This window comes from Epargyreus clarus, unplaced genomic scaffold, assembly GCF_041222505.1.
Source record: "Epargyreus clarus isolate Ecla_fem2 unplaced genomic scaffold, WU_Ecla_fem_2.2 ptg000008l, whole genome shotgun sequence".
In the NCBI taxonomy this organism is placed as follows: domain Eukaryota; kingdom Metazoa; phylum Arthropoda; class Insecta; order Lepidoptera; family Hesperiidae; genus Epargyreus; species Epargyreus clarus.
Window position 1 is genome coordinate 15,615,564 of NW_027332216.1, and position 24,047 is coordinate 15,639,610.

The window sequence follows — 24,047 nt, forward strand, 5'->3', positions numbered from 1 at the left end:
GAAGTTCATGAACCAAATTCTAATGAAATGACCTTTATAGTACTATTCGTGTAAATATTACCTAGATATTTTAGTACTGCTTCTATATTTTCTGTTTACATAATTCTAGTATTAAAATTAATATTGAATTTTTGGGTTCAAAGGACTTCTAATTAGTAATTCCAACAGTAAACAATACTGCAGTTGACCGGATGTGCCGTTGGAGGACATGTTGATTTGTCATGAATGAGGCAATTTTTGTCAATTCGTCAAAAAGTGTTTTGTTTAGACTAGAATTGTACAAAATTATACAGTAAATTTAAGTGACATAGTGTTGTGGAACGTGATAAACATATAATGTGTAGTGTATGCTTAAGTTGAAAAGTTAGTTAGACGGGAACTAAATTTTACGAGGCCCAACATACCTATTTGGTAAGTTTTGTTGCATAAATATTTCTTGTCACCGTTTTCTGTTCAGTAATTCGACCGAGACACAGTTTCTCGGTGGTCGGTGGACCTTCACCTGTAGTATGGTAATGTGTCGTAATTTTTAAAGGTTACAATAACTTTTGAGTGTATGTCAGTGATAAACGGGATATGATTACTCGTTTGATCCACTTCGCATGTTTATTTGTGTACTCGTATATTTGTGTACGAAAATCGCTCAAAGAATTCTAAGATATGATATAGTTATCGGGTTCCGATAGCACTATCTCGAATTGGCCGGTCACTCGGGTGTTATTCATCGGCTATAGTTTTCCTATTGTTTTCCACGAAACGAGTGTTGCCTTTCCGTTATACACTGTGTAAGTAGTTTCCCTTTTATTACCTTTTATGTCACCTGTTCTCGTGTTTCTAAAAGTATCCAGACAGATTTCTCATGTTAATGATGTACAAGGTAGATAGGTTACAGATAGTGCACAATTGAACCCTTATCACTTCTCAAGTTTTGGTCTACCAATATTTTGCACTTTTATTTTTGACAAAGGATAAGCTCCAAAAGCTATAAACAAACTGTATTAATGTTCGAAACTTCCATAACACCAAAACCTAAAAGACTCCTCCGTGGAACTCTATATATATTTAAGTATGTTAGGAAGGCCCATGATAACAAATCATTTAAAATCAGGCAGACTTTTGTGTACCACTTCTTAGATGTAGAATATCCATACTCCTCCATATTCCATATTAGCTTAATTGATTATCATAAACTGATTTCTAACTTTCACTGTGGCATAAGTGGAACAACTAAACATTTTATAGTTAACTAGTTTTTGCCCGCGGCTTCGCCCGCGTTTAAAAGAAAATAATTTAACATACTAACATACATAAAACTGAAAATTCGAACCTTCAACTTTGCTAAAGATCATCATTTGATCAAATGCATAGTTTACGATTCAATCCTTACTAATATCGATTAAAATAATCGATGTTTTGGGTCCAAAAGATCGATTCTCCGATTAATCGATCTTAGATCGCCATCCCTAGTTCCCGTGGGATTTCCGGGATAAAAACTATCCTATGTCCTTTCTCGGGTCACATACTATCTTTGTACAAAATTTCATTAAAATCGGTTCAGTGGTTTGGGCGTGAAGAAGAGACAACCAGACAGACAGACAGAGTTACTTTCGGATTTATAATATTAGTAAGGATTAAATGGTATTATTGTTAAAATATTAATCTTCTCAGTAATAAAATAATTTAGTGTAATAATACACAATTATATTTATGGGAGGAAAGTAAGTGTATATAATTATATTTATATTTATGGGAGGAAAGATATATTGTGTTTTAAAACAACTGGAAAACCGAACATTTATGCAGTTAATTACTCAAATTGTACCTATTTTTATGCTTTGATAAATATGATTTACTTATTATTAATTATTCCCATTATTAATAAACAATAAATAAATGTTGATGGATTTATTATTAATAAAGGACATTAATCATATGTTTGATGGTGTATATGGTATGTTTTGTTAGTACAGGGATTCCCAAACTTTTCTTTGTCACGGACCACTTTTATGCCATTCCTGTTAGCAGGGATCAATATGTAGATATAATAAAGAGAAATAAAATGTAATAATCAAACTGAAACTTTAATATTAAATTTTAATTAAAAAGTCAATAGGAACATACATAAATAAAAATAATAATAACAGGATAAACTTTTGTAATTTTGTATTAATGTGATTACCATCTTCAGTAGTTTGACTATCATAGGTCTAATATTGTTACTCAAAGTTAGATGCAAATCATCACTTACTTTTAAGCGGCTCACTGCCCACTAAATTTAAAATCGTTTGCGGACCATATTTTGGCTTCTACGAACCACTGTGTTAGTATAATATAATGAAATGAAATGACTGTGTTAGTGTAATTAATGAAAGTACTTACTATGATAATAATAATTACTAAATGGTGTACCTAATTCGGGTGTCACAGTGATGCTGCTAATATTGAACCATCATGATTATTATTTGATGATGAATTGTGTTCCTTATATTTCTTAACTGACTCTAGAAAATGAAGGATGTTAAATTCATAGATCTTTTTTTTTCATTTTCATGTGACTGTTTCAGCAGCCCATGAAAGTATTGATAAAAGACACTCAGTTTCTTAATATGTAGTACCCTTATAGGGCACCAGTCTAGCAGAGATTTACTTAATAACTTAATAACTATGAACTGAAATAATGTTACTGACCGACTTTACCTCACACATCTCTGTTGGTAAAACAACTTAATACTTTTTCCAAAACATTTTTCAATACTGTCAGTAACCTCAGATACAGTAGATTTCTTATCTACCATATAAATGGAGCATAAAAATAACTACTTCTTATAGGTATATGCAATGCAAATAGTAATTTAACTTTATCACTTAATTATCTTACAATTATAGAATGCTTTGTTTAACTACTTAATTGTGTAAGATATATTTCATTTCTTTTATCTAAAAAGATTAAATCAGGTGACAATTGTTTTCTTATTTGCTGTGTTTGTTGTAGCAAAAATAGATAATTCTTCTGTATGGCGTACCTGCGTCCTATGCCTGCAGTACTCTCGTCATAATTTTATATATTAACTAGCTGACCCGGCAAACATTGTATTGCCATATAAATAAAAAAATGTTAAGAGTAAACAACCCTTATCACTTAAGGGTATGAAAAATAGATAGTAGCCAATTCTCAGACCTACTGAATATGCATATAAAATTTGGTGAAAATCGGTAAAGCCGTTTCTGAGGTGTATGGTAACTAACATTGTGACACGAGAATTTTATATATAAGATGTAAATAATAAGGTACGATTTTTACATTACAAACTTGATTGATGGCAAGAAAACCAGATTTTTTAAAATATAAACAAGCAGTTACAACAATAGTTTGGTGGATGTAGTTTTGTTTCTTTTTTTTATGTTATTTAACAGGTAGTTGCAAATAGATATATTATCTTGTACACTACACAACATAATCTACACTGATTATAAAAGTAATAGATATTAATATTATTGAACATATCATTTATTGAATAAACCTATCTAACATATGCCTTTCTAAAAGTAAACAAAAGATACTCTGTTATCTCTCACACGAAAATTGCCCCCAAAACGAGAGTACAATGAACAGTGTACTAAAATAAATGCAGGAATCATCACAGAAGGTCAATACAAAAGGTTGTTTGTACTCGACAATAAGTATGTAGAAACAGCATTGACAAATACATTTCCTCAGTATTACCTTTTGTGTCAGTATGAATGATAATTAGCAGGATAAGAATAGCTGGCGTATCTTTATCATGTGATAAGGTAATCGATTTGTTTGCGCATGTTAAAATTAGGAATCTGTTTGCATATGTAGTGTTGAAGTAATGAGTCAGCAATAGTAGCAGCTGCGATTTAATTTCGTACTAATCGATAGAAGTAAGATATTTTACATTGCCGTGGAAAGTAATGTTTTTTTAACATATATATATCTCATTCATTGGAATACCCAGCAGCTCAAATGATTTGACAGATTTTAATGAATGGGTTCTCGTAGATTCATTTAAATTGTAGATATGAACATAGACTTTATTTTTAAAGTCAGTCAAGTATTTTTAAAGTCTTTCATTTTTTGTTCATACAATAATTTTTTTGCCTTCAATATATTAGAAGTCTATTTATAAAATATCTTAAAGTTAATGTTGATGCTAAACATAGTTTATTTATCTGTATTATTGGCAATACATATGCAAATTACTACCATCTGTGTCCCATCTCCCATCTGCGTCATCCATCCATCTGACATCTATTCAAGGTTTAATTTTAGACATAGGCCTGCCTTATCACCTACAATATGTAGATCAGGGGTTCCCAATCAGTGGTCCACTGAAGCCAAATTATGGTCCATAATCAATTTTCAATTTAGTGGGCCGTTTCTTAAATTTAGCCATATGAAAGTAAGTGATGATTTGTGTCTAACTTTGAGTAACAATGTTAGTCTTAGGATAGCTGAACTTGTAAAGACGATGTAAGTACCTACAGAAATTACATTAATACAAAACTACAAAAGTTTATCCTATAATATTATTATTCCTTTTTATGTATGTATGTTCCTATTGAGTTTCAGTTTGATTATTACAGTTTATTTTTATTGTAACAAAATGTCATAAAAGTGGTCCCTGACCAAGAAAAGGTTGGCAACCTCTGATTTAGATGAAGGATATATCCCTGAAGATATTCAAATATATTCCACCTCATTCAAGGATGATACACAATATAATTGATTATACTGAGAAGGAAGGAAGTGCCTAACTATACTCCTTTGTTCCTTGTTTTGCGATTAAGACATCATTGTTATCTTGCAAAACAAAGTCTGACCGAGTAATCAAATGAAAATTTGAACAAAAAAGGTGAATAACACTGGTGTGTTTTTTGACAAATTCAGCTGTTTTTATCAGATAACTGATAATGGTACGATTCGTTCGAATACAATGTGCGAGTCTCCGACGATTTTACAGGATTCTGATATTTATTAACACCAAATATGGATAATGATAATTACGCAATATTTCACAGTATAACGTATTGTGTTACCGCAAATGGAGTTATAATTAATTTTGAACATAAATGGTTGTGGTTATGACATATCTAATGTAAATAACTAACAATACTCAAATCTCTTACCGATGTCCACGTATACTGTAAATTTACAGCTCCAAACATAAAGCGTGTCAGACGCGTGCCGTGGCAGACAATCCTGCATTCTACTATACAATGTGTATTTACAATTAACATATTTAGCGTAACAGCAGTGCAATGGGCCCTGCCTGTGGAAATATTGTATAAAAAAAATATGATGATGTCTCTCACGGCCTGTGTCTAACACGTTTAATGTCTAGATATACACGTTTAATGTCTAGTCTTAATTACAAATAGTTATTCAATAAATATAATTAGAACGAAACCACGGTAATTGGCCAATGACGTAAGCAAGATCGTACAGTTAGGAAATTCACGCGAACGGAGCCGTTAGCAGAAACCAGTTAATAAGATGCACACAAGGTCGACTTGTTAACGATTACAGGTGGTTTGACAAGCCCTTAAGGTTAGTCCCAATAAGTAAAAATGGCAAAGGACTGATAAAGATAGGGAAGAAGTCCTCAAGTGACGACCACTGCTAGGCAATTGGAATACAGAGAGGTTCAACCTGACTAGGGCTAGGAGACTAGGAGTAGACTAGGAGTGGCCTGTGTCCTGCTGTGGACCTCTTAAGGCCTGTAAGAGCCTAATACGTTACTCTGCCAAGCCCTGCTTAAAGAGTAACCTCTAAATATTTGATACATATATTATATAAGCTACAATGATTCTATTCGAAAATAAAATAAAAATATCATGTTTGTGTATAACTTCGTTACAATAGTCCCTTTGATGCCCATCAGACTAACTTAACAGTATGTGGACCTCATACCCGCCCAACTATGATCGTAGAAAAATTCATAGAGCATTTTCCATAGGGCACCATAAAACTTTACTATGATACTGTACTATAACCTTGCCCGCTTGGTATTTACCTCAGTGTATAGTATTGATTTCCGATAACGTTTAATTATTAATAATGTGAATCTATTGGACTGTTGGCGTACGTGTATTAGTAAATGTTATTTTTAGTATAACCCTTTGCATCGACGTGGATTTTTTCCATACTAAATATTTGACAGTATGGAAAACATCCATGTTGTAAATACTTTAATTGTGTTGAAGGAATAACAGTTATTTTATCAATTATTTAATCGTAGATTTTTATTTTTGGGTATTTAAAACTAAGTGTTATTAGTTTGGCTACCAAAATTTGACAGTTGAAAATTTCTGTTTACTAGAATTTTTCGAATCTCGATTTTTGGATAAATGAAAAAATTGATCGATTGTTTATTAATAGGTAATAGGATTAGTAAATAATAAAAATCGAATGATACCTACTTAACACTTTTCTCCAAGCCTTCGTTATCTGACAAAATCTGGAGAATTCGTATGATTACATTATCGCGTCGATGTAGCGTGAATCAGTTTCCTCGTATTAATATGACGAAGGAGACCCTTTTATGACTAAATTTGATGACCCGTTCAGAAAATATTGACGAGGATATAAAATTTTAACGCCTTGTATCATAAGGTCTGGACATTTGGTTAGTTACAATTATGTTGAAGTAAATAGGCGAACTTCGAAATACGGATATTGGATATATTGATACCGTCTATTTCATTTCAATTAGGTAAAAAATTTAGACAAAGTTAGAAATTTGACAATTTTGGCCTACATAAATTAAGAAAGTTAACAGCCCCGAAAGATAGGATGCTGTAGGTGATAATCAAAATAAAAGATTTAGCTTAATAATGTTCCCATTGTCCACCCTTAGATTTTCTTCGTAAAAATAAGCCAATACACAAACACGTAAATTTTATTTATATGCATAGTAATCTATATCAAATTATCTACATAATTGGGGGCTTCCCTTTGAGCACAATTTACAATGAACAAAACAAGTTCAGTATTATAATCTATCTCATCAAATAATCAGTCAGCGTATGCTGTTGGCAGCATTGTCTATACGGATGACAACCGGATGTGATCTAATAAACGGTAGTTCAATAGCCTAGCAACATATGATCGCCGGGTCGACGACCGATGGTGACGAATGTAGTGACATTGCGCGTGATCTACCTGAACCCCCCCTTCCCCCCCTTTAGGTATTACTAGGTAAACGATCTGTTAACAATTCTAATAGGACCTGGGAGAATCCTAGTAGGGCTGGCTAATTAGAACGAAAGGTGAATTGGATGATTGAAAGGTGTGGTATGGTATAGTCCCCGTTAAATTGCTAGTCCGCTCTGAGTATAGAAATGAATCGCGTCGCCATAGCAAATTGTATGACTACACGTGCTCGCAACAACTTCAGAGCGGACTAGCAGTTTGGCGCGGACTATATACGGATGCCAATTTCTATCGTAAAGTAATTCTGCGTTTCGGTGGAGGGGTGTGGATACTTACATATGAGGCGTCAGACGACTATCATAGTTCATCAGAAGTTCACAACGCCTCTGTTATATATATAGGCTTTAGGTAGAATCTGTTCTATGGGGATCTCCTTATAGAAGTTGACTATCTAGTCAAGTGTCCATGGGCGGCAGTAACCACTTACTATCAAGCAGACCATTAACCATCAGGTGGACTGCAAGCTCGTTTCCTAAGCCAATTTTATCAAAAAAGTGTTTCAGAATTGATTGTATCTTTTTTATCAGTATCGTGAAATTTTGCAAAACTACAGAATCATAGAGTTCAACGCACGTTTCAGGTTACGGATTCAACGCCCATTATTTCGCGTGTAATTTTATCTCGACGAGAATTTTCAAAATCAACTCTATTATGAACGTCAAGCAGATCATATTGAAACGAGAATGGCTAAAATGAGCTATGGATTAGTTACTTCACAAATGTGGACTTTATGAAGACTCGTAGAGAGTTTAGAGTTGGTTAAAATCTATCCGTGGGCTTGAGATACAGTTAAAATGATGCGGAGATTACGTTGACGATAACGTGATATTTTGATTTTTGTAAATTGAACTTTAAAATTATGTTTTTAGGTTGTATTTCGTTAGGCGTCAAATACAGGTTGGTTTTCTAAATTTTAACTTTAGATAATTTTAAATGTTTTCATCGAATATTTTGTAACTGTACATGGTAACTTATGAGAGGATGCTTCGGCGATTAAGTCTGTATTTGAGTGCTCCAGAATGCCTCATGTGCCAAGGTCCATAGGGCTCTTTGGTCGTTCGTTGGTCTTCTCTAATACAAGAGAACGATTTTAGATATCGTATGGCCATTTTTATGACAGAAAATAAATGTAAAATTAGTTCTGACTGTACCCTTGGATATTGGATTTCTCTATGTGCCAGTCAATGCTGATATCGAACGTAAAGTCAGAATATTATTCAAAGTGGTTTATTTACAGAATTATTTTTGAGTGCCCATAACCTACCACCGAATTAGAGGTTCGCTTACTATGATTGATGGGAATTTTATTAAGAGGAAATAATTATAATTAATACACCACAGCATAGTTTAGGGATCATGACTATGCAATATATGCCCATGAAACTTTACGTAAGTATAAACTTACCTAAAATTCCCACGACATTTATTTCAACGGCAAACGATTAGTTGGAACACCACCCGCTTTAGGGCATAAGTCCACCATGATTCAACTGAGAAGCATGGTTTTTCCCTCACTGTGTTTTCCAGCGCTGTTACGTAGTGTACTGTTGGAGGTGATAATCATTAGTTAGGCATGTACGTAAAATCTGATGTCCTTGTATTCAAGTATTCAAACCAATACTTCCAGAGCGAGAGACAGGGATCCCGACCAAGCTATCACATACAGACAAATGTGGTTCACTGCGTTGAGAGTGAATGAAAAATAAACTTACACATCTGAGAATTCTTTTAAAACAATCACTAACATATATGAAGACTACCAATTAGCTTGGGCAGCGTTGTAGACTATCACCAACAATCTCAGAGAAGATCACTGATCAACAATTGGTCAACGATGGCGTTGTTTTATTACATGATCTAATAACCTCACATCCATTTTGCCATAAAATGCTGAAAAACGATCTGTTGTTCAAGCTCCAAGACAGCTCCGGAGACGCGGCACTTATGCGGTCAAGGCGTTTTGCTTCGTGTGTAAGAAGCGTTCTAGTCGTTCCTCCCCATAAGAACTATCAGGACAAGAGTGACTGCACATTGTTCCTTTGTGGGCGTTTACTGGATAGTGATTACACCGCTATTCTCTTTGAAATCTTGAGATGTGAGGAGAAAATGAAGCTATAACTGGCTGAGCAACTAACCCTCTCAATATGTTGTGCCTTATAGATATAGATTTGTAATCATGCCATTTTTAATTCAACGTAAATTTATTGGTTTATGGTCGACTTTGAAGTAACTTTTTGTTCAATGTTCTTCATATTGTCTACCTATGACATATGTTGAATACATGGTCCAACACACACACATTCACAAACACGAAGTCAGAGCATGCCGTGAAAACCGCTCATAAATTTGAAATTCTCGAAAATTCGTAAATTGCTCATAAGTTTACCAATATAACTACTTATACCAAAGAATGGTCCAACATTTGCGATTGTTAAAAAAGCCAATCTCATTGGAGTTCGAAACTAAAAAATAGTCATCTGTAACGATAGAAAAACTAACTAAACGTGTCAATGTCGTAACCGAGTGCTAGTTTTTACGTCGTGACTCCATTGTAGTGCTTCCACCCACCGCGTTATCTAACCAACCCCCCTTCATGTTAGGCAGCTTGCACAATGAAATATTTTCTACGTTACATCGTAATACGAAATTTTTTGATGTGTTTTTTTGTTCTTTTTTTTTGTCATGTACTGACGAATGGTACTGTTGTGACTAAGTAACTATGTATTATTTTAAATACTGAAATTAATGACTTTCTGGTATGAAAACGAGAAGCTAATAAGAAAATCGCTGACATACAAACTTAAAATCTCCGATTTTCAAGTGGGTTAAAAAAGGAAATGGATATTTTCTTTATTAATAGCCATACTGACTACTGGTCCATCGTCAGATTAAGTCAATAATCTTATATGTAAAATTCTGATGTCACAGTGTTAGTTACCGTATTCCTCCGAAACGGCTTTACCGATTTTCACTAAATTTTATATGCATATTCATTAGGTCTGAGAATCGACTACTATCTATTTTTCATACCCTTGGGTTGTTCACCCTTAGCATTTTTTTATTTGTATGGCAAAACAACGTTCGCCGTGTAATAAATAAATATATAATATCATTGACTTAATTTGTCATCAAAGTTACTAAGAATTTCAAATTTCAATGCATTTGACCCATACATACTAACATAGTAAGTTAATAAAAAGTTTATAAAAATGGATGTTGCAAGAATACATACAGAATGTTGGCTATACCGTAAACATTTCGTGACGGTAATGGAATAGCAAACAATAAACATTTACGATAGTGTGAGTGTAGGTGCACGGTATATCGTGCTATGGCCGCGATATTTAGGCAAGTTTAAACGTTGGTGTAATGTATGTTAATACCTAGTTGTTGTTGGACTTTTTACTTTGTTTATAGTAAACATCAAAGATGAATCGGTGTGGATCATTGTTGAACCTTTTTTAAACAACCCAAAATCAAAGTCATCTAATTCTAATCAAATAAATGTATTTGGTATTGGCTGTTACCCGGGAATTCGTATGCACAGACCGTAGTTCTTTCTTAGGAGAGATTAGGTAAAATCGAAAATTAAGAATAGTAATGTCAATTTTGGATTTAATTTTTATTGCAGTATTTGGACAGTCTATAAAGTAATTTCTTTCTTAGTCGATGCGTACATGATAAAATGACTCTTTTTTCTAAATTGTATGGTTCCACTTTAAGTAGTCCAGGCTCTGTAATTATTAGTCAGTGAGTTTCCTACGGCTTTTATATTAACTTTCAAACTTAAAAAGACATCAGCCATTAAAAATCCAATGCTAGCCATATAACAATTGCATGTCGTAGTTCAGCTTGTTACGTACTATGCGTGTTGGTCAACATTAAAATCAGTCGCCCAGTGTGCACGTGCCCTTAGACCGGCGTTCCACCGTCGCCGGCGTCCGTACACGTAGCACGTAGTACGGTAACGTGCGCGACGCGAGCGTGTTGTGATGCCGGCGGTCGCGTAGGGGATTCCGGTTCGGGTTTACGTTGCGACGTAACGACAGTGTTGTTTGTTGTTTACTAACTTTGCTGAGTATGTTGTGAACGCTGGTAGTGGATGTATTGATGGGGATTCTCGATTCTTTTGTGAAATGTTCTTTGTCGGATTCACAGAGAATAATTTTTAAATTTAAATTTTCATCACAATTTCGAAAGTATTTTTGAATGTTAAGCTGTTTTGCTGAAGTGATTTAAATGTTAAGCCGTTTTGCTGACATCACTATCTTGTATGATAAGTGAGATGAAACCTATGATAGTATTGTTATCAACTCCTTATCTTACATCAAACGCAAACCCTATGTAATTTATCATTGAAATAAGCATCTACATTTGCTACTATTAATATAAAACTATTAATATATAAAAATATCTAGAACAGAGTTTAATTTTGATTAGATTCCCATTTGTGCCGGCGTACACAACAGAACTGAGTTGTATCAGAGCATAAGTTTAAACATCAATTCAAAAATTATTTTTGTAAAAAGTATTGTAAAATTTGTAACGTTCAGCGTCTCTTCTAAAGTTCTAACGTTTTAATTTTCAGTGGTTTTTGATATATTGATGTGAATTAGTGGAACATTGAGCTGGTGTTGTGTTCTTGATATATCGTGGACTATCCGGAGTGCATCCGGAACAATTTCTATTGGAAGTTTGTTTGGTTCGTCACAAGATGAACTGAGCAACTTCGTTTTGTTAGTATATTTCTTGTTTTTTTTTGTGTATTTTAGATTGTAAGGTAGTGGAACTCTTCAAGGATGGAATGTGCGCTAGAACCAAATTTGTGGTAATCTTATCGAAGCTGCGTAGCGCTGAGTTCTTGCCTGAAGGGTGATAAAGTAAATTTACTTAGACGAACTTAGTCCTTGAAAGTAGAATAGGCTTCAGAAGAACTCATTTTGTGGAGTTCATTACAAATATCCATGGGTGACCCTGATTGTTATAATTTAAAAAAAATAGTTTATACAATGTTCATATGCTGCACTAAAAACAAAATATAATAAGATCGACTTCATTACTCTTAGTTTTCGACTTTTATCTTATCTCTTTCTTAAAAGAAACATATCCCCAAATATTTTAAGTTCCTCGTCACACTGCATGCAACAACATAACTAACAATATAAAACATTTTGAAAGAAAATTCTAACCATACTATAAAACCAAAACCAATTCAGACCACATCGTTTAGCGTTCATGCAAAAAAGAACAACTAAAGGTACCTTTAAAATCCAATACAACTCGATTTAAAATAAAATAAAGCTAAGTGCACCCGCCACTAAAATACGCTCCGGAACATTCGCAGTCTGATTAGACCAGAACAAAGACGGTTTAGCAGAGTTCAATAGCACACGTAAAAATAAAACTTGTCTACACCCAGCTTTGTTTACCACAAACGAAAATAGCAGTCCCACTGCCAATGTAGGTGTGATGAAGAGTAGGTACCAACGCCAATTTGTCGATAAATCCGGAAATGTAGTCGTCATCACTGATTTCGGAGTATCACGATTTTATTTTTAAGCCAAAGAAATAGCGTTGCTCCAGCTTTGGTTAAGGCCAGTAACCTTCGCTAATCAAACACAATCATATTATAGATGTTATATCAGTGATCATTGAATATGTAAATAGCAAAGATAATTATCGCTTCGAACCTTTGAGTTTGATAAAACTATTGGGCTTAATAATAAAATAAATATCAGATGAAATCAAATCAAACTCGTAATATTTTATTCAACGCTATCTTCACAGAATTCTATGAACGTCAATAATCCACAAACACTTCGCAAAGTTATTTCATTCATGGAGAAGAAGCAGCGAACGATACTCTGTAACATATAATTTCCATAAAACGTGTCCTAAATATCCATGTTAAGCGAAAATAAGTTAACAAGTCGAAAATGCACGTTTTCATGGTACCTATTTGTACTCTTTGGTGAGAGAGTTATTTAATACTTGACAAGTTGTGTGTATGCGTTAAATAAATAGCCAGTTACTTAATCATTTATTCACCGTATGAATTAAACAATCCTAATTCTTATTATGAAAAAATACGTAAAAACATATGTGTGTATGTAGGTCGGTTTACCAATATATTCACGCCAGGTACCTAAACATATCCATATTTTATAAAAAATATTTTAAATAACAGCCTTTTCTCCTGCTGTTACCGTACTTTCATCAGTTCAATTTTTCTCATCATCATCAACCCATTACTCTCCTACTGCCGGGCACGGGCCTCCTCTCAGAATGAGAAGGATTAGACCATAGTCCACCGCGCTGGCCAAGTGCGAATTGGTGGACTTCACATACCTTGAAGAACTTTTTTTTTAAAGATTTCTCAGGTATGCAGGTTTCCTCACGATGTTTTCCTTCACCGTTTAAGCAGTGATAATTAATTCGTAATAAGCACATAACTTTGAAAAATCAGAGGTGCGTGCCTGGGATTTGAACCTCGCACCACTCGATTAAGAGGCCGAGTTTCTTAACCACTTCACTATCACTGTTTATTGCACTGTAATTGTTCTACGCTACGTAAAATAATATCAGTGATCTTAGAAATGGCCGTCACTTTCTAGTGCAATACCCGATAGTGTACCAATCAACAATTATCTTTTAAAAACACCTCATTTTTATTGTTATACTCATTGTTGATTTAGAGAATAACAAATAGAACGCTGTTTTTTTACGATTGCTTTATCTTTGTGCGATAGCGGAGGTTCTGCATTGTTGCTATGTGAACGTAATAGTATGCTTTGCTTTTTACTTTTGAAAAAAATTTATACTCGACTTGGCGGAGGCACTGCCGTGCCTTCAGATGTGTCTAACAACAATATACGGGTAAACTTACATAGAAGGCTTGTTTTATTAGAAAGCTGTTTACAATTAATAACAAGCCTGTGAATATATTTCCTAATAGTTTTACTAATTTATTCAGAAATTGGTGGATTTTTTACGAATCGTGACTTGTAATTATTACTCACTTTATGGATCTTCAAATCAAATCATTTATTTGCAAGAACATAGTATTTTATGGTCTAAGACCTATTCTTCTAAGGTCTAAGATCTTCTACTATTACAAGAATCTTAAATTTATAACAAGTATCTTATGTTCCACCACATTGGGCGTGTAAAATTTATGTATCTTGTTCATTATTACATGGCAAACTATACAAATATATGACATACAGGAATCGTCAAAATTAAAATTACACAATTTAAGAAATCCAAGAAATCTTATTAGGCTCCTGTGGATGTACACAGCTTTGATGAGCGTGCTTTATACTGGAGATATTATAAAAATAAACAAAAGTAGCCTTGAAAATTTATGGAAATAGAATCGTCAATACTTCTTAAGCAATCCATTGTAACTGACATTTCTATGGCTTCTATCGATCGGCCCATAATTATATAATTTGAACAACAAGTAATGCTATTATGTCTTCCATAACGCATTTTTATAAAGCCGTTACGAAACAAACAGTTGTATGACTTAGCGTAACGAGTGTTACCTGAAGATGTGTAATGAATAAGGTTGTTATGAGACGCAAAATTGACGTTTTTGTTGCTGGCAATTCTCACAAAAAAGTCGTTATTCCGCATGCGCTTTTGGCCCTATTTCTATAAAAACACTATCACTAGTAACATAGAACCAATCGAAAAATTCTTGAAAATTGAAAACATACACATGTTACTTATACATTTATAGAAAGTACAAATATAACATTGAAAGGTGACAAAACTCTTCCTTTGACTATGGCAACCACCAAATTCTGACAGAGATTCTTGTTAAAATATAGGATCGTGAAATACTTTAAATAATAAAATCTTATTTTCTTAGCTCAGACACATCTTTATTTCTCTAAATATTTGACAAGAAGGAATAACTCACAAAACATTACCAAAGAGTTTAGTAACCTATAACAATACTTTTTGCATATAAAGATTATAATATTTACTTATTTACAACAATTCTAATATTAAATGTTACAACACAGTCTTCATGGACACAAATACATCTCTGATCAAGCAGGAAGACAACGTCAAAGTTTTCCATTGCCGACCCTGATAATTTAACATTAGATGACCCGTACGCTCGTCTGCTACATCCATTACACAAACGTCCAGACCCGAATGTAAACTAAATTCATCACTTCCGCCTTTTCGGGCTACGAACCTAGAATCCTTTGTGCGATATACTGACATAGCGATACGCATTTCGTTGAAAATGTCGAAACAAGCAGGATTATTCAAATGTCAGCATTTTTACAATATAAAGTATCAACGGAGCATAAAATGCACCTGATGGTAAGTGGCTTCTGTCGTCTACTCCAGATAAGTTTTACCTAAGAAAAAGTCCTACCTGAGGTCGGCCTTAGATGCATTGCTAGCTCCGAGGACTAAGTTGAAACACCTCGGAAAAGTATATTTCCCTTAACAAAGCCTTCAAACCGAAATAGCAACACTGGCGTTATAAGACAGAAATAGGAGTGGTGGTGATGCCTCTCGGAGTCTAACCCACAAAAGGTTTTCCCATCTTCATATATATGGTTCTTTTACGTGGTTTTTGTTCACAGATGCCCCGCGCCCGGGACGAAATGCAAGTAAACGTGGCGGGCCTAAGGAGAAATATTAAAAATCTCGCGCACAACTACTCTGATGCTCAGGTAATCCTAAATCTTTTGTTGCAGCTCCGGTTATAGTATTTTGCCTCTCACCTCTGCGATGTTGTATCCACTTGTCTATTGTGATTTTCCCTTTCGTTATTAAATAATGCCATCTACAGTCATAGCCGTGCATGACAACCCAAACTCAGATATAAAATTCATCATTTAGATATCCGTCTCGCCTGAAATAATTGGAATCTCCGCCACCGCCGTATTAAAGACTTATGATTTTTAAAGATCAAGCTGTAAGCTGGAACACGAGAATAATACACTTTGCTGCTTTTTCTCTTTATCTAAGCTTTATTTTGTGATGATGCTCAAGTCAGCATATTGAGGATAGATAATTACAATATTCGCCTATATATTTAAATATCCTGCCTACCCGATTCCCTGATTTGTGTTCAAAAACTCAGTAGCGATCTGATCAATAACATCTTGGAATATTACACCAGTATTGGCTTCAGTAATTAAAACTGGATTGGGACTCTAATTTGATTAACCGTCGAAACAGTCGGGCGGACCAGATCGAATTACTTAATTTGTGAGGATTCTGTCGGAGCTATAAGCCTCGCTTCTCACGTGTCCTTGAGCACCACTTAGCGATCCAGTCGAGCATTACAGGATCATGATCGATCCGTCTGTTGACGCAAGGAAGCCGTACTAATCGGGGCTTAGCTAATTAGCCCGCTTGGAGCCGAGCTCTTCACACTTTGTCGCGAATTGGTGGTCGTATGTAACATACTGCAGAGATGACCTAGTGGTTTGAAAGACCACAGATGATGAAGATCCTGGCATCCAAAAATAAAAGTTTTTTGTGATATTTCATGGTTAAAGAAATCATCATTTGAAAACCTACATGACTGTTTCTATGAAAAATGTACTCAAACGCGTGTGAAGTAATTAATCTGCACTTGATCAGCATGGTGGACTATGGCTTAAACCCTTCCCATTATGAGAGAAGACCAGTGCCCAGCAGTAGGAGGATCTAGAGTTGATAACATGTTACGTTGGCTAAATGGGACGGTATTGATATTCACGTGCGACATGATTTTTTCGAAAAATCCTTGTTTGGTTATTTTTTCTATACATATACTTCCTGATAACTCCTCTCTAATACACTCTCTTTAAAAGTAATTCAAAATTAGTTGAGCAGTTCCTGGGACAAGTCAGCATAGACAGGCAAAGGGGAAAATATTAAAACATATAAATATGAAATATTAAATGATGGTGCATGACAAGTTAGATCGACATTTCCATTTTCTTTACCTTCCTGTATCCATGTATTTTGCTTAGGTATTGTGTAAATGCGATCTATGATTCATTTTCCACAATTTATTGTTTATATGATATGACTATTCTCGGGTAAACCCATAAAGCACCAAACCACTTTATAAAGTACTGGGAAGCTGAAAACTGGGAATAAATGATTTAATAACAAAATCCCCATATGTTTATTTCGTATTAACTACCATCTAACACAATTAAATTGTTTCCTCATTAAATTCATACATTTAAAAATAATGTTATTAATTATTTAATTAATTGGTCCACAGTTTATTTTGATAATAAAATGGACATACAAGTTTTTGTTCTGAAATGTACACCTATATTAAAAGTCATAAACGCATGAGAGAGTCCAGGGAGCGACTGATGTATGAAAAGTTTTGGTATTTTTAGGGTCAACTTATCTACCTTTTTCTTAACTACGTTAAACGGCAAAACCAATGTGTAACACGATATTTTAATCTGTAGGGAGGTAAGCTCCCCCTGTCCCTTCCCCCTTCCACGATGCCCTTCCATAGACGTAAGGTTTAACTTCAATGTTAAACATTACGTCTGTGCAATTGAGAACATAAATTAATTGTTCGTACTTCAACCTCATAAATCGTTAGTGTAATCTGTACATTGGATTATTTTCCTTCCTTCCCGCGCCATGTGACCAATTATAAATATTATTAATTAATGCTTCAACAAAGTAATACATAAAATACCACATTATGACAACATGTTTTCGCATGCAGACAATATTAATGGCTAATGAAATCTATACCCATACCAAATACATAGATTATTTTAGTAATATGCGCGACAATCGATATTTTGTTTTAGTTTAGCATTACAAAAAACTAACATCTATAAAACATTGTGATGAACGATGTAGGCCCAGGTGATTTGTGACAAGAAACTTTAGATAATTTTGAAACTATTTTGAAAAAGAATGTTTTCAAAAGTATGTAAAGTCTACCAACACGCACTTGGCCAACGCGGTAGACTATGTCTTAATCCTACTCATTCTGAGAGGAGACCCGTGCCCAGCAGTAGGACAGTAATGGGTTGATGATGATTCTCTACATCTTCATAAGACACACATATCAGTCACACGCTGTAACTGTTACTGCATCTGTTTGAAGGTTAAAGTCTCGCACGTATTAATCAGCTACTTTTCTATATTTCAAGGTTAAAGTGCGCGAAGCAACATCAAACGACCCATGGGGGCCGTCGAGCACCCTCATGGCGGAGATCGCCGACCTGACGTACAACGTGATGGCGTTCACGGAGATCATGCAGATGATCTGGAAGCGGCTGAACGACCACGGCAAGAACTGGCGGCACGTGTACAAGGCGCTCGTGCTAATGGAGTATCTTATCAAGACCGGTAGCGAAAAGGTCCGTTGTGTTCACTCAATTCTGGTTAAGTATCGAGAAATGTCGAGGAGTCAAAATGGAAATATCATCTGGTACAGTTGTTTTATTTTAATAAGAATTAGGAATAAGAACATACAGCTACACCTGATTGTAAGTCGTCCCTGTCCATGGACATCTGGTCTGTGATAAACCCCAAATAGACTTTGAGTTGTATCTAAGGCCGGCCACAAATGGTGCCCCTAATATCACCGAGGACTTTGCATATCTTGTGTATGTCCTTTGTACGTTCTGTGTAATAAAACAGAATACCAATGCGCAACACTGTTATTAAAAGACCCAAATATGTGTAATGCGCACAATTTCACATTCAACATCTCACCTTTGTGCATACTCCAACTCAAATATTCCATTTAATATTTTTTCGTAAATTAAAAAAAATGTTGTTCCACATTCCAGGTTGCAATGCAATGTAAGGAGAACATATTTGCAATACACACGTTAAAGGATTTCCAGTACATGGAGGAAGGAAAAGATCAAGGTCAGTGGCCCTTATTAGTTTACCTGCTATGATTATAGTGGTTTTGGCAGTCCAACTACAGCAATAATCACTTTGCATTAAGCATGGAATGAAGGTAAAATAATAAAAATAAAACCAACATAAAGCTGAATATTTAAATATTAATGCAATGCTACTGTAAATGAAAGATGTATAAAAATAAATATTGAAATATCTGCAGTCTTAAATTATGTTGTACTTGTAAATAATATAATTGTACTATTAATAAATTCATTTATAGTATTACTATGGATTATATTTACACAGATGGTTGTTTGTAGCAATGACTTATGAATTGTTATCTTTACTATTGCGTGGTGTGGTGACAATGAGCCCAAGGTGACATAAGCGAAACCTTTTGACGTAGTGCATTACCATAGGTGTAGGCGCTTATTTGTATGGGGTAATTGTGATGTGTATGTATTATATGCAAACTTTACTCTAAAATTAATGTAATTAATTGTAAACTGAAAAATAAGAAATATTTGCTGTATAATTCGTTTACTATAACAAATTTGAGATAAGAGTACCTAAACTCTAAACGTATAACCACAGTATAAGGAAAACATAAACTGGTATAATAGTATTATAGGTCGTTTTTTCCTCTGATTGTTGTGTTCAACTTGATGTACGATTACTGGCTAGGAAAACAGATTAAACAGAAACTAAATTACGATTTTTTTATTTCTTCAAAATACGCCTCATTGTTAGTTATACCACAGTATAAGTATATCCTTATTTATTTATTTCTTCATTTTATCTTCATTTATTTTTTTATTTCTTCATTTTATCTTCATTTATTTTTTTATTTCTTCTTAATCTATCTCTGATCTATCTGATCTATCTTCTTTATCTATCTTAATTTAGTTTCTGTTTAATCTGTTTTCCTAGCCAGTAATCGTACATTAAGTTGAACACAACAATCAGAGGAAAAAACTACCTATAATACTATTATACCAGTTTATGTTTTTAATATATTAGCTTTATTATTGTAGTATTTACTGTCCTCTTTTAAGGTAATTATTTTCAAAGTAGTCAAGTTTTTTGGTTTTATAATAATTTATTTACAATAACAATTGCTAGCTCCATTTTACCTTTAAGAGCGCTACGTACTGCACAAATTTATTATAAACATGAATTCCATTTGTTAAAAAAAACAATAATAATTTCCAGGTCTAAACGTGCGAGAGAAGGCGAAACAACTAGTGAACCTGTTGAAGGACGAGGAGCGGTTGAAGAACGAGCGAGCGCGCGCGTTGAAGGCGAAGCAGCGGTTCGCGCAGAGTGCGAGCGCGTTCGGCAGCGACGGCGCGCTCGACACGCCCTCTAGCCCCACCTTCCCCGCGGTGAGTCATCATGAACCTAATTCTGTCCCATTTCTGGACACGGCACGGGTATACTACGCGTAAAACTGTTAGTCCGCTCTGAATATGGAAATGAATCGCGTCGCCATGATAAATTGTATAACAACATCTGCTCGCAACAGCTTCAGAGCAACTAGCAGTTTGGCGCGGACTATACTTATCGTGAAATTAAACGTTCACTACGCTCTCTTATGATCTTGTCATCGTAGATTTTAAAGTAAATGAAGAAGTGCACTACATGAAGCTCGCTTGAAGTGCGCTCATGAAGAAAGTTAACTATACAATATTGAATTATCAAAGGTTTTTTTTACACTTTTCATATTGCATACAAGTTAGAAATAGAGAGGGCTGGCAAATTGGTGACGATGCTATAATTCCAGTTTGTTTTTATTAAGTACGTCCAAAATTATACATATAAATTATCATAAACAAATAAATATAAATTATTGTGGCAACAAATTTTACTTAAAAGTTGCTGTGGTTGTGAAGTATTCTTCAAATGAACTAGTGGTTTTTAAACAACAAAAGAGTTCTTGGCTGATGGAATATGGATGGCAATAAAGGTTAATGGATCGATGAATGGATGGAAAAGAGTTCTTAATCGAGTTGCTGCTACGTAGTCACTGCTACTCATAGACATCTGTAACTAACACCATAATATAGAACCAGATGACGACCGATAAAAGCCAAGGAGGTAGCTTCTTACGTAAGATCCTTCTATCGAAACGCAAGAACTCCTTTAATTAACGTACCTTTTCAGTCAAACTATACTACTTCTACCACCTCTCAAGAGCTCTTCTAATCAAACTCAATCCCCATTGCCCCCTACAGCTAAGCAACGAGCCGGCCGAGTGGGGCGGTCGCGAGGCGGAGCTGGCGCGGCCGCTGACGGCGGGCGAGGAGGAGCTGCAGCTGCAGCTCGCGCTCGCCATGTCGCGCGAGGAGGCCGAGCGGGAGGAGAGGCGGCGACGCTCCGACGATGTGCGGTTGCAGCTCGCCATCAGCCAGTCGCAGAACGACTTCCAGTGAGCATCGCTTTATTATGTTGTTTTAGAGAGCTCGAGCGACAGGAGAGGCGACGCTGGATGATTGGTAGACATGATCATTGATGTGCTGCAACTGGCGGTTAACCACTCGCAGAACGGCTTTCAGTAGATATCTGTGTCGGTTTTTTTAATGAGCTCGCGCGAGGAAAGTATTCGCCGCTCATATATGGCTGTTTGTGTTGTGCTTTTTTTTAGGTGCTACTACAGCTCGTGTTGTTGAGTTAGTCACAATGTGACTTCAACTTAGTATTTAGATTGGTTTCTTTGTAGTAAAGTCAGCCAGTCGCAGAACGACTTTCAGTAAGCACAAAATGGCCTAGAAACAAGTAACCTTAGTTTTAGTAATGACATATTATATCAAGTAAAATCCTTTAGAAAACATTACTTAAATTGATCTAGTCATAAGTTTTATCCTTCTGCAAGTCCTTTTCCTCAAAATATATTCCGTCCAAGTCGTTATACCTATTTATCTGCTCCAATTAACCCCGTACCTTTCCTAATCCTATACTACCCACAGGTTGGAACAGTACCTAAGATACCAAGCGATGTTATCGGAGTGTGGTGGATGGCAGTTGGAGTCTTTACCTCGGTGTTGGCTATTTGGATGTATGGACTGTCTCCGGAGTCTGTCGCCGTTAGTAACTAGTGTTGTGTAATAAAACACATAAGTGTATTATTTAACGAGTCTTTTGCTCGAAATTACACATAAGGGTACCCATACTTAGGAGCCTATACTTTTTTGAATGACCCATATTTTTTCCTACCTTCTATCATACCTTTTTTTAAATTATACATTTCATCGTTAACGCCTTTAACCTTTAATAGGAAAACTAAAGTTGGTTCAACAGTTCTTATGTATATAAAATATCATCTGTTACAATTAAGCTATAAATCTGTTTTACAAATGTAAATGATGTATCGACACTTCTATCCTAAATTAGTCTGTTTGTGTATTTGTGTGTACATGCCATCTACGACACAAGAACCCTAGTACGTAACTATAAGTGTAAAACCGTTATTTGCTAATTCGTGTATGTATTAATGATGATCGATTGTGTCCCCAGGACGGTGGGACCAGAGCAGAAGGCGGAGGCGCCCCAATCGCACCTGCTGGATTTGCTGGATGTGGGGCTGGGCGCGCCCGATCCCTGGGGCGTGGCCTCCCCACCCCACCCCAAGCCGGTTAGTCACTATTTTTTGGTATCGTAACCATAGAGGTAGTAAATACTGTGACAAAAATCTAAAAAAAAAAAACATTGAGTAGTATGCCACTGAAATTCTTGAAGACCAAAATAAAACTCAATGATAGTTTAAGTAAAGTTTAGTTAGGAGGGATCTTTTTACGTAACATAGTGTGTCGATTGAGTTTTTCTATTTAATTATTTCCTAAAATAATAATTTTCAGTCTTTGCACCTGGAGTTGGATTACGGTACATTACACGATCCCATGGTAAGCGAATGTGTGGTAGGCCGCTATTGTACGCTAGTTTATACTCTTTTACTGTTGGGTATTGTTTAATATTCAACGGGTCATAGTTTAACTAAAGTGTGTGATACGTAGGAGTTACATACATACATACGCGTACGTACGTACGCACGCAGGATGTTTTACTTTGGCGTATTTAATACAATGATATTATGTGTTACATCGGCGCGCGCAATTTCGTACCACGTAAAAAATACACTGATCTGTTTTCTTTCCATTTTCAAATACGATCTATAATATGTGTGTGGTATACAGGGTGAATTTTTCAAACGGGCCTTCAGGGCCAAATCCGAAACTATAAGGATTAGCGAAAAATGCTGAAAGGAGTTACGAGGCCGATTTTGATAAAAACTAAAACTGCATAATTAGTTTTTTAAAATATTTTTTTCCTTAGCCGGGAATCGAACGAGTTAATTTGAAAAAAAAAATACACCCTCTATATTATTTCACTACCTGATAGTGTCGCTTATAAGGATCAAATTCTGGGAAGTAATGTTATGTGACAAATTAAAGGAAAAGGAAAATTTTGAAGAAAACACGTATTTTTCCATACATTGGCATACTAATCCTCAAGGATTATACATAACAAATGATTTATGTATAATTCTTTAGAAACATACGTAAGTCATACCATTGAAAAAATTGTTGGTTAATCAACTAATTATTCGATGTTATAACCGTGACATTCGGCTTAGTATGAAAAGGAAAAGTTTGGCAAATAAATTACCGCCGTGTTTCGGATTTATTTTTTAATAAAAATAGATAAGTGATAAAATAATAATTTTTAATTGTTTGTTGTTTATAACTACGTTTCAACAGTAAATATGATTTTCTATATCTCTTTGTTTAGTTATCACTCGGATTTGACTCGAAAAAGACATTCTCGCAAATTGGCAATTTTACATCTGTATTAAACGAAACTCCGCTCATAGCAAGTTAAATCTATTATAATGGTCCTAAAAGTAACCTTAACTAAGTCGGACATAAAAATATGAATTCTTGAAGAACAA

General features: G+C 34.9%; 1 protein-coding gene across 4 annotated transcripts in view; it reads left to right on the plus strand.

The window, feature by feature from the left end:
* The window catches only part of lqf (epsin homolog lqf), a 30,253-nt gene continuing 6,206 nt past the window's right edge, over positions 1–24,047 (plus strand). The window contains exons 1-10 of one of the 4 annotated variants that reach the window (XM_073076225.1): positions 11,277–11,315; positions 11,678–11,973; positions 15,850–15,939; positions 18,397–18,606; positions 19,042–19,123; positions 20,315–20,487; positions 21,337–21,530; positions 22,069–22,185; positions 22,616–22,733; positions 22,957–23,001. In XM_073076225.1, the coding sequence (XP_072932326.1) occupies positions 15,850–15,939; positions 18,397–18,606; positions 19,042–19,123; positions 20,315–20,487; positions 21,337–21,530; positions 22,069–22,185; positions 22,616–22,733; positions 22,957–23,001 (1,029 nt within the window). In that variant the 5' untranslated portion in view covers positions 11,277–11,315; positions 11,678–11,973. Of the gene's footprint in view, positions 412–11,276; positions 11,316–11,677; positions 11,974–15,849; positions 15,940–18,396; positions 18,607–19,041; positions 19,124–20,314; positions 20,488–21,336; positions 21,531–22,068; positions 22,186–22,615; positions 22,734–22,956; positions 23,002–24,047 lie in introns of those variants that run through there. The other 3 variants (XM_073076226.1, XM_073076227.1, XM_073076228.1) reach the window with 3 other exon arrangements.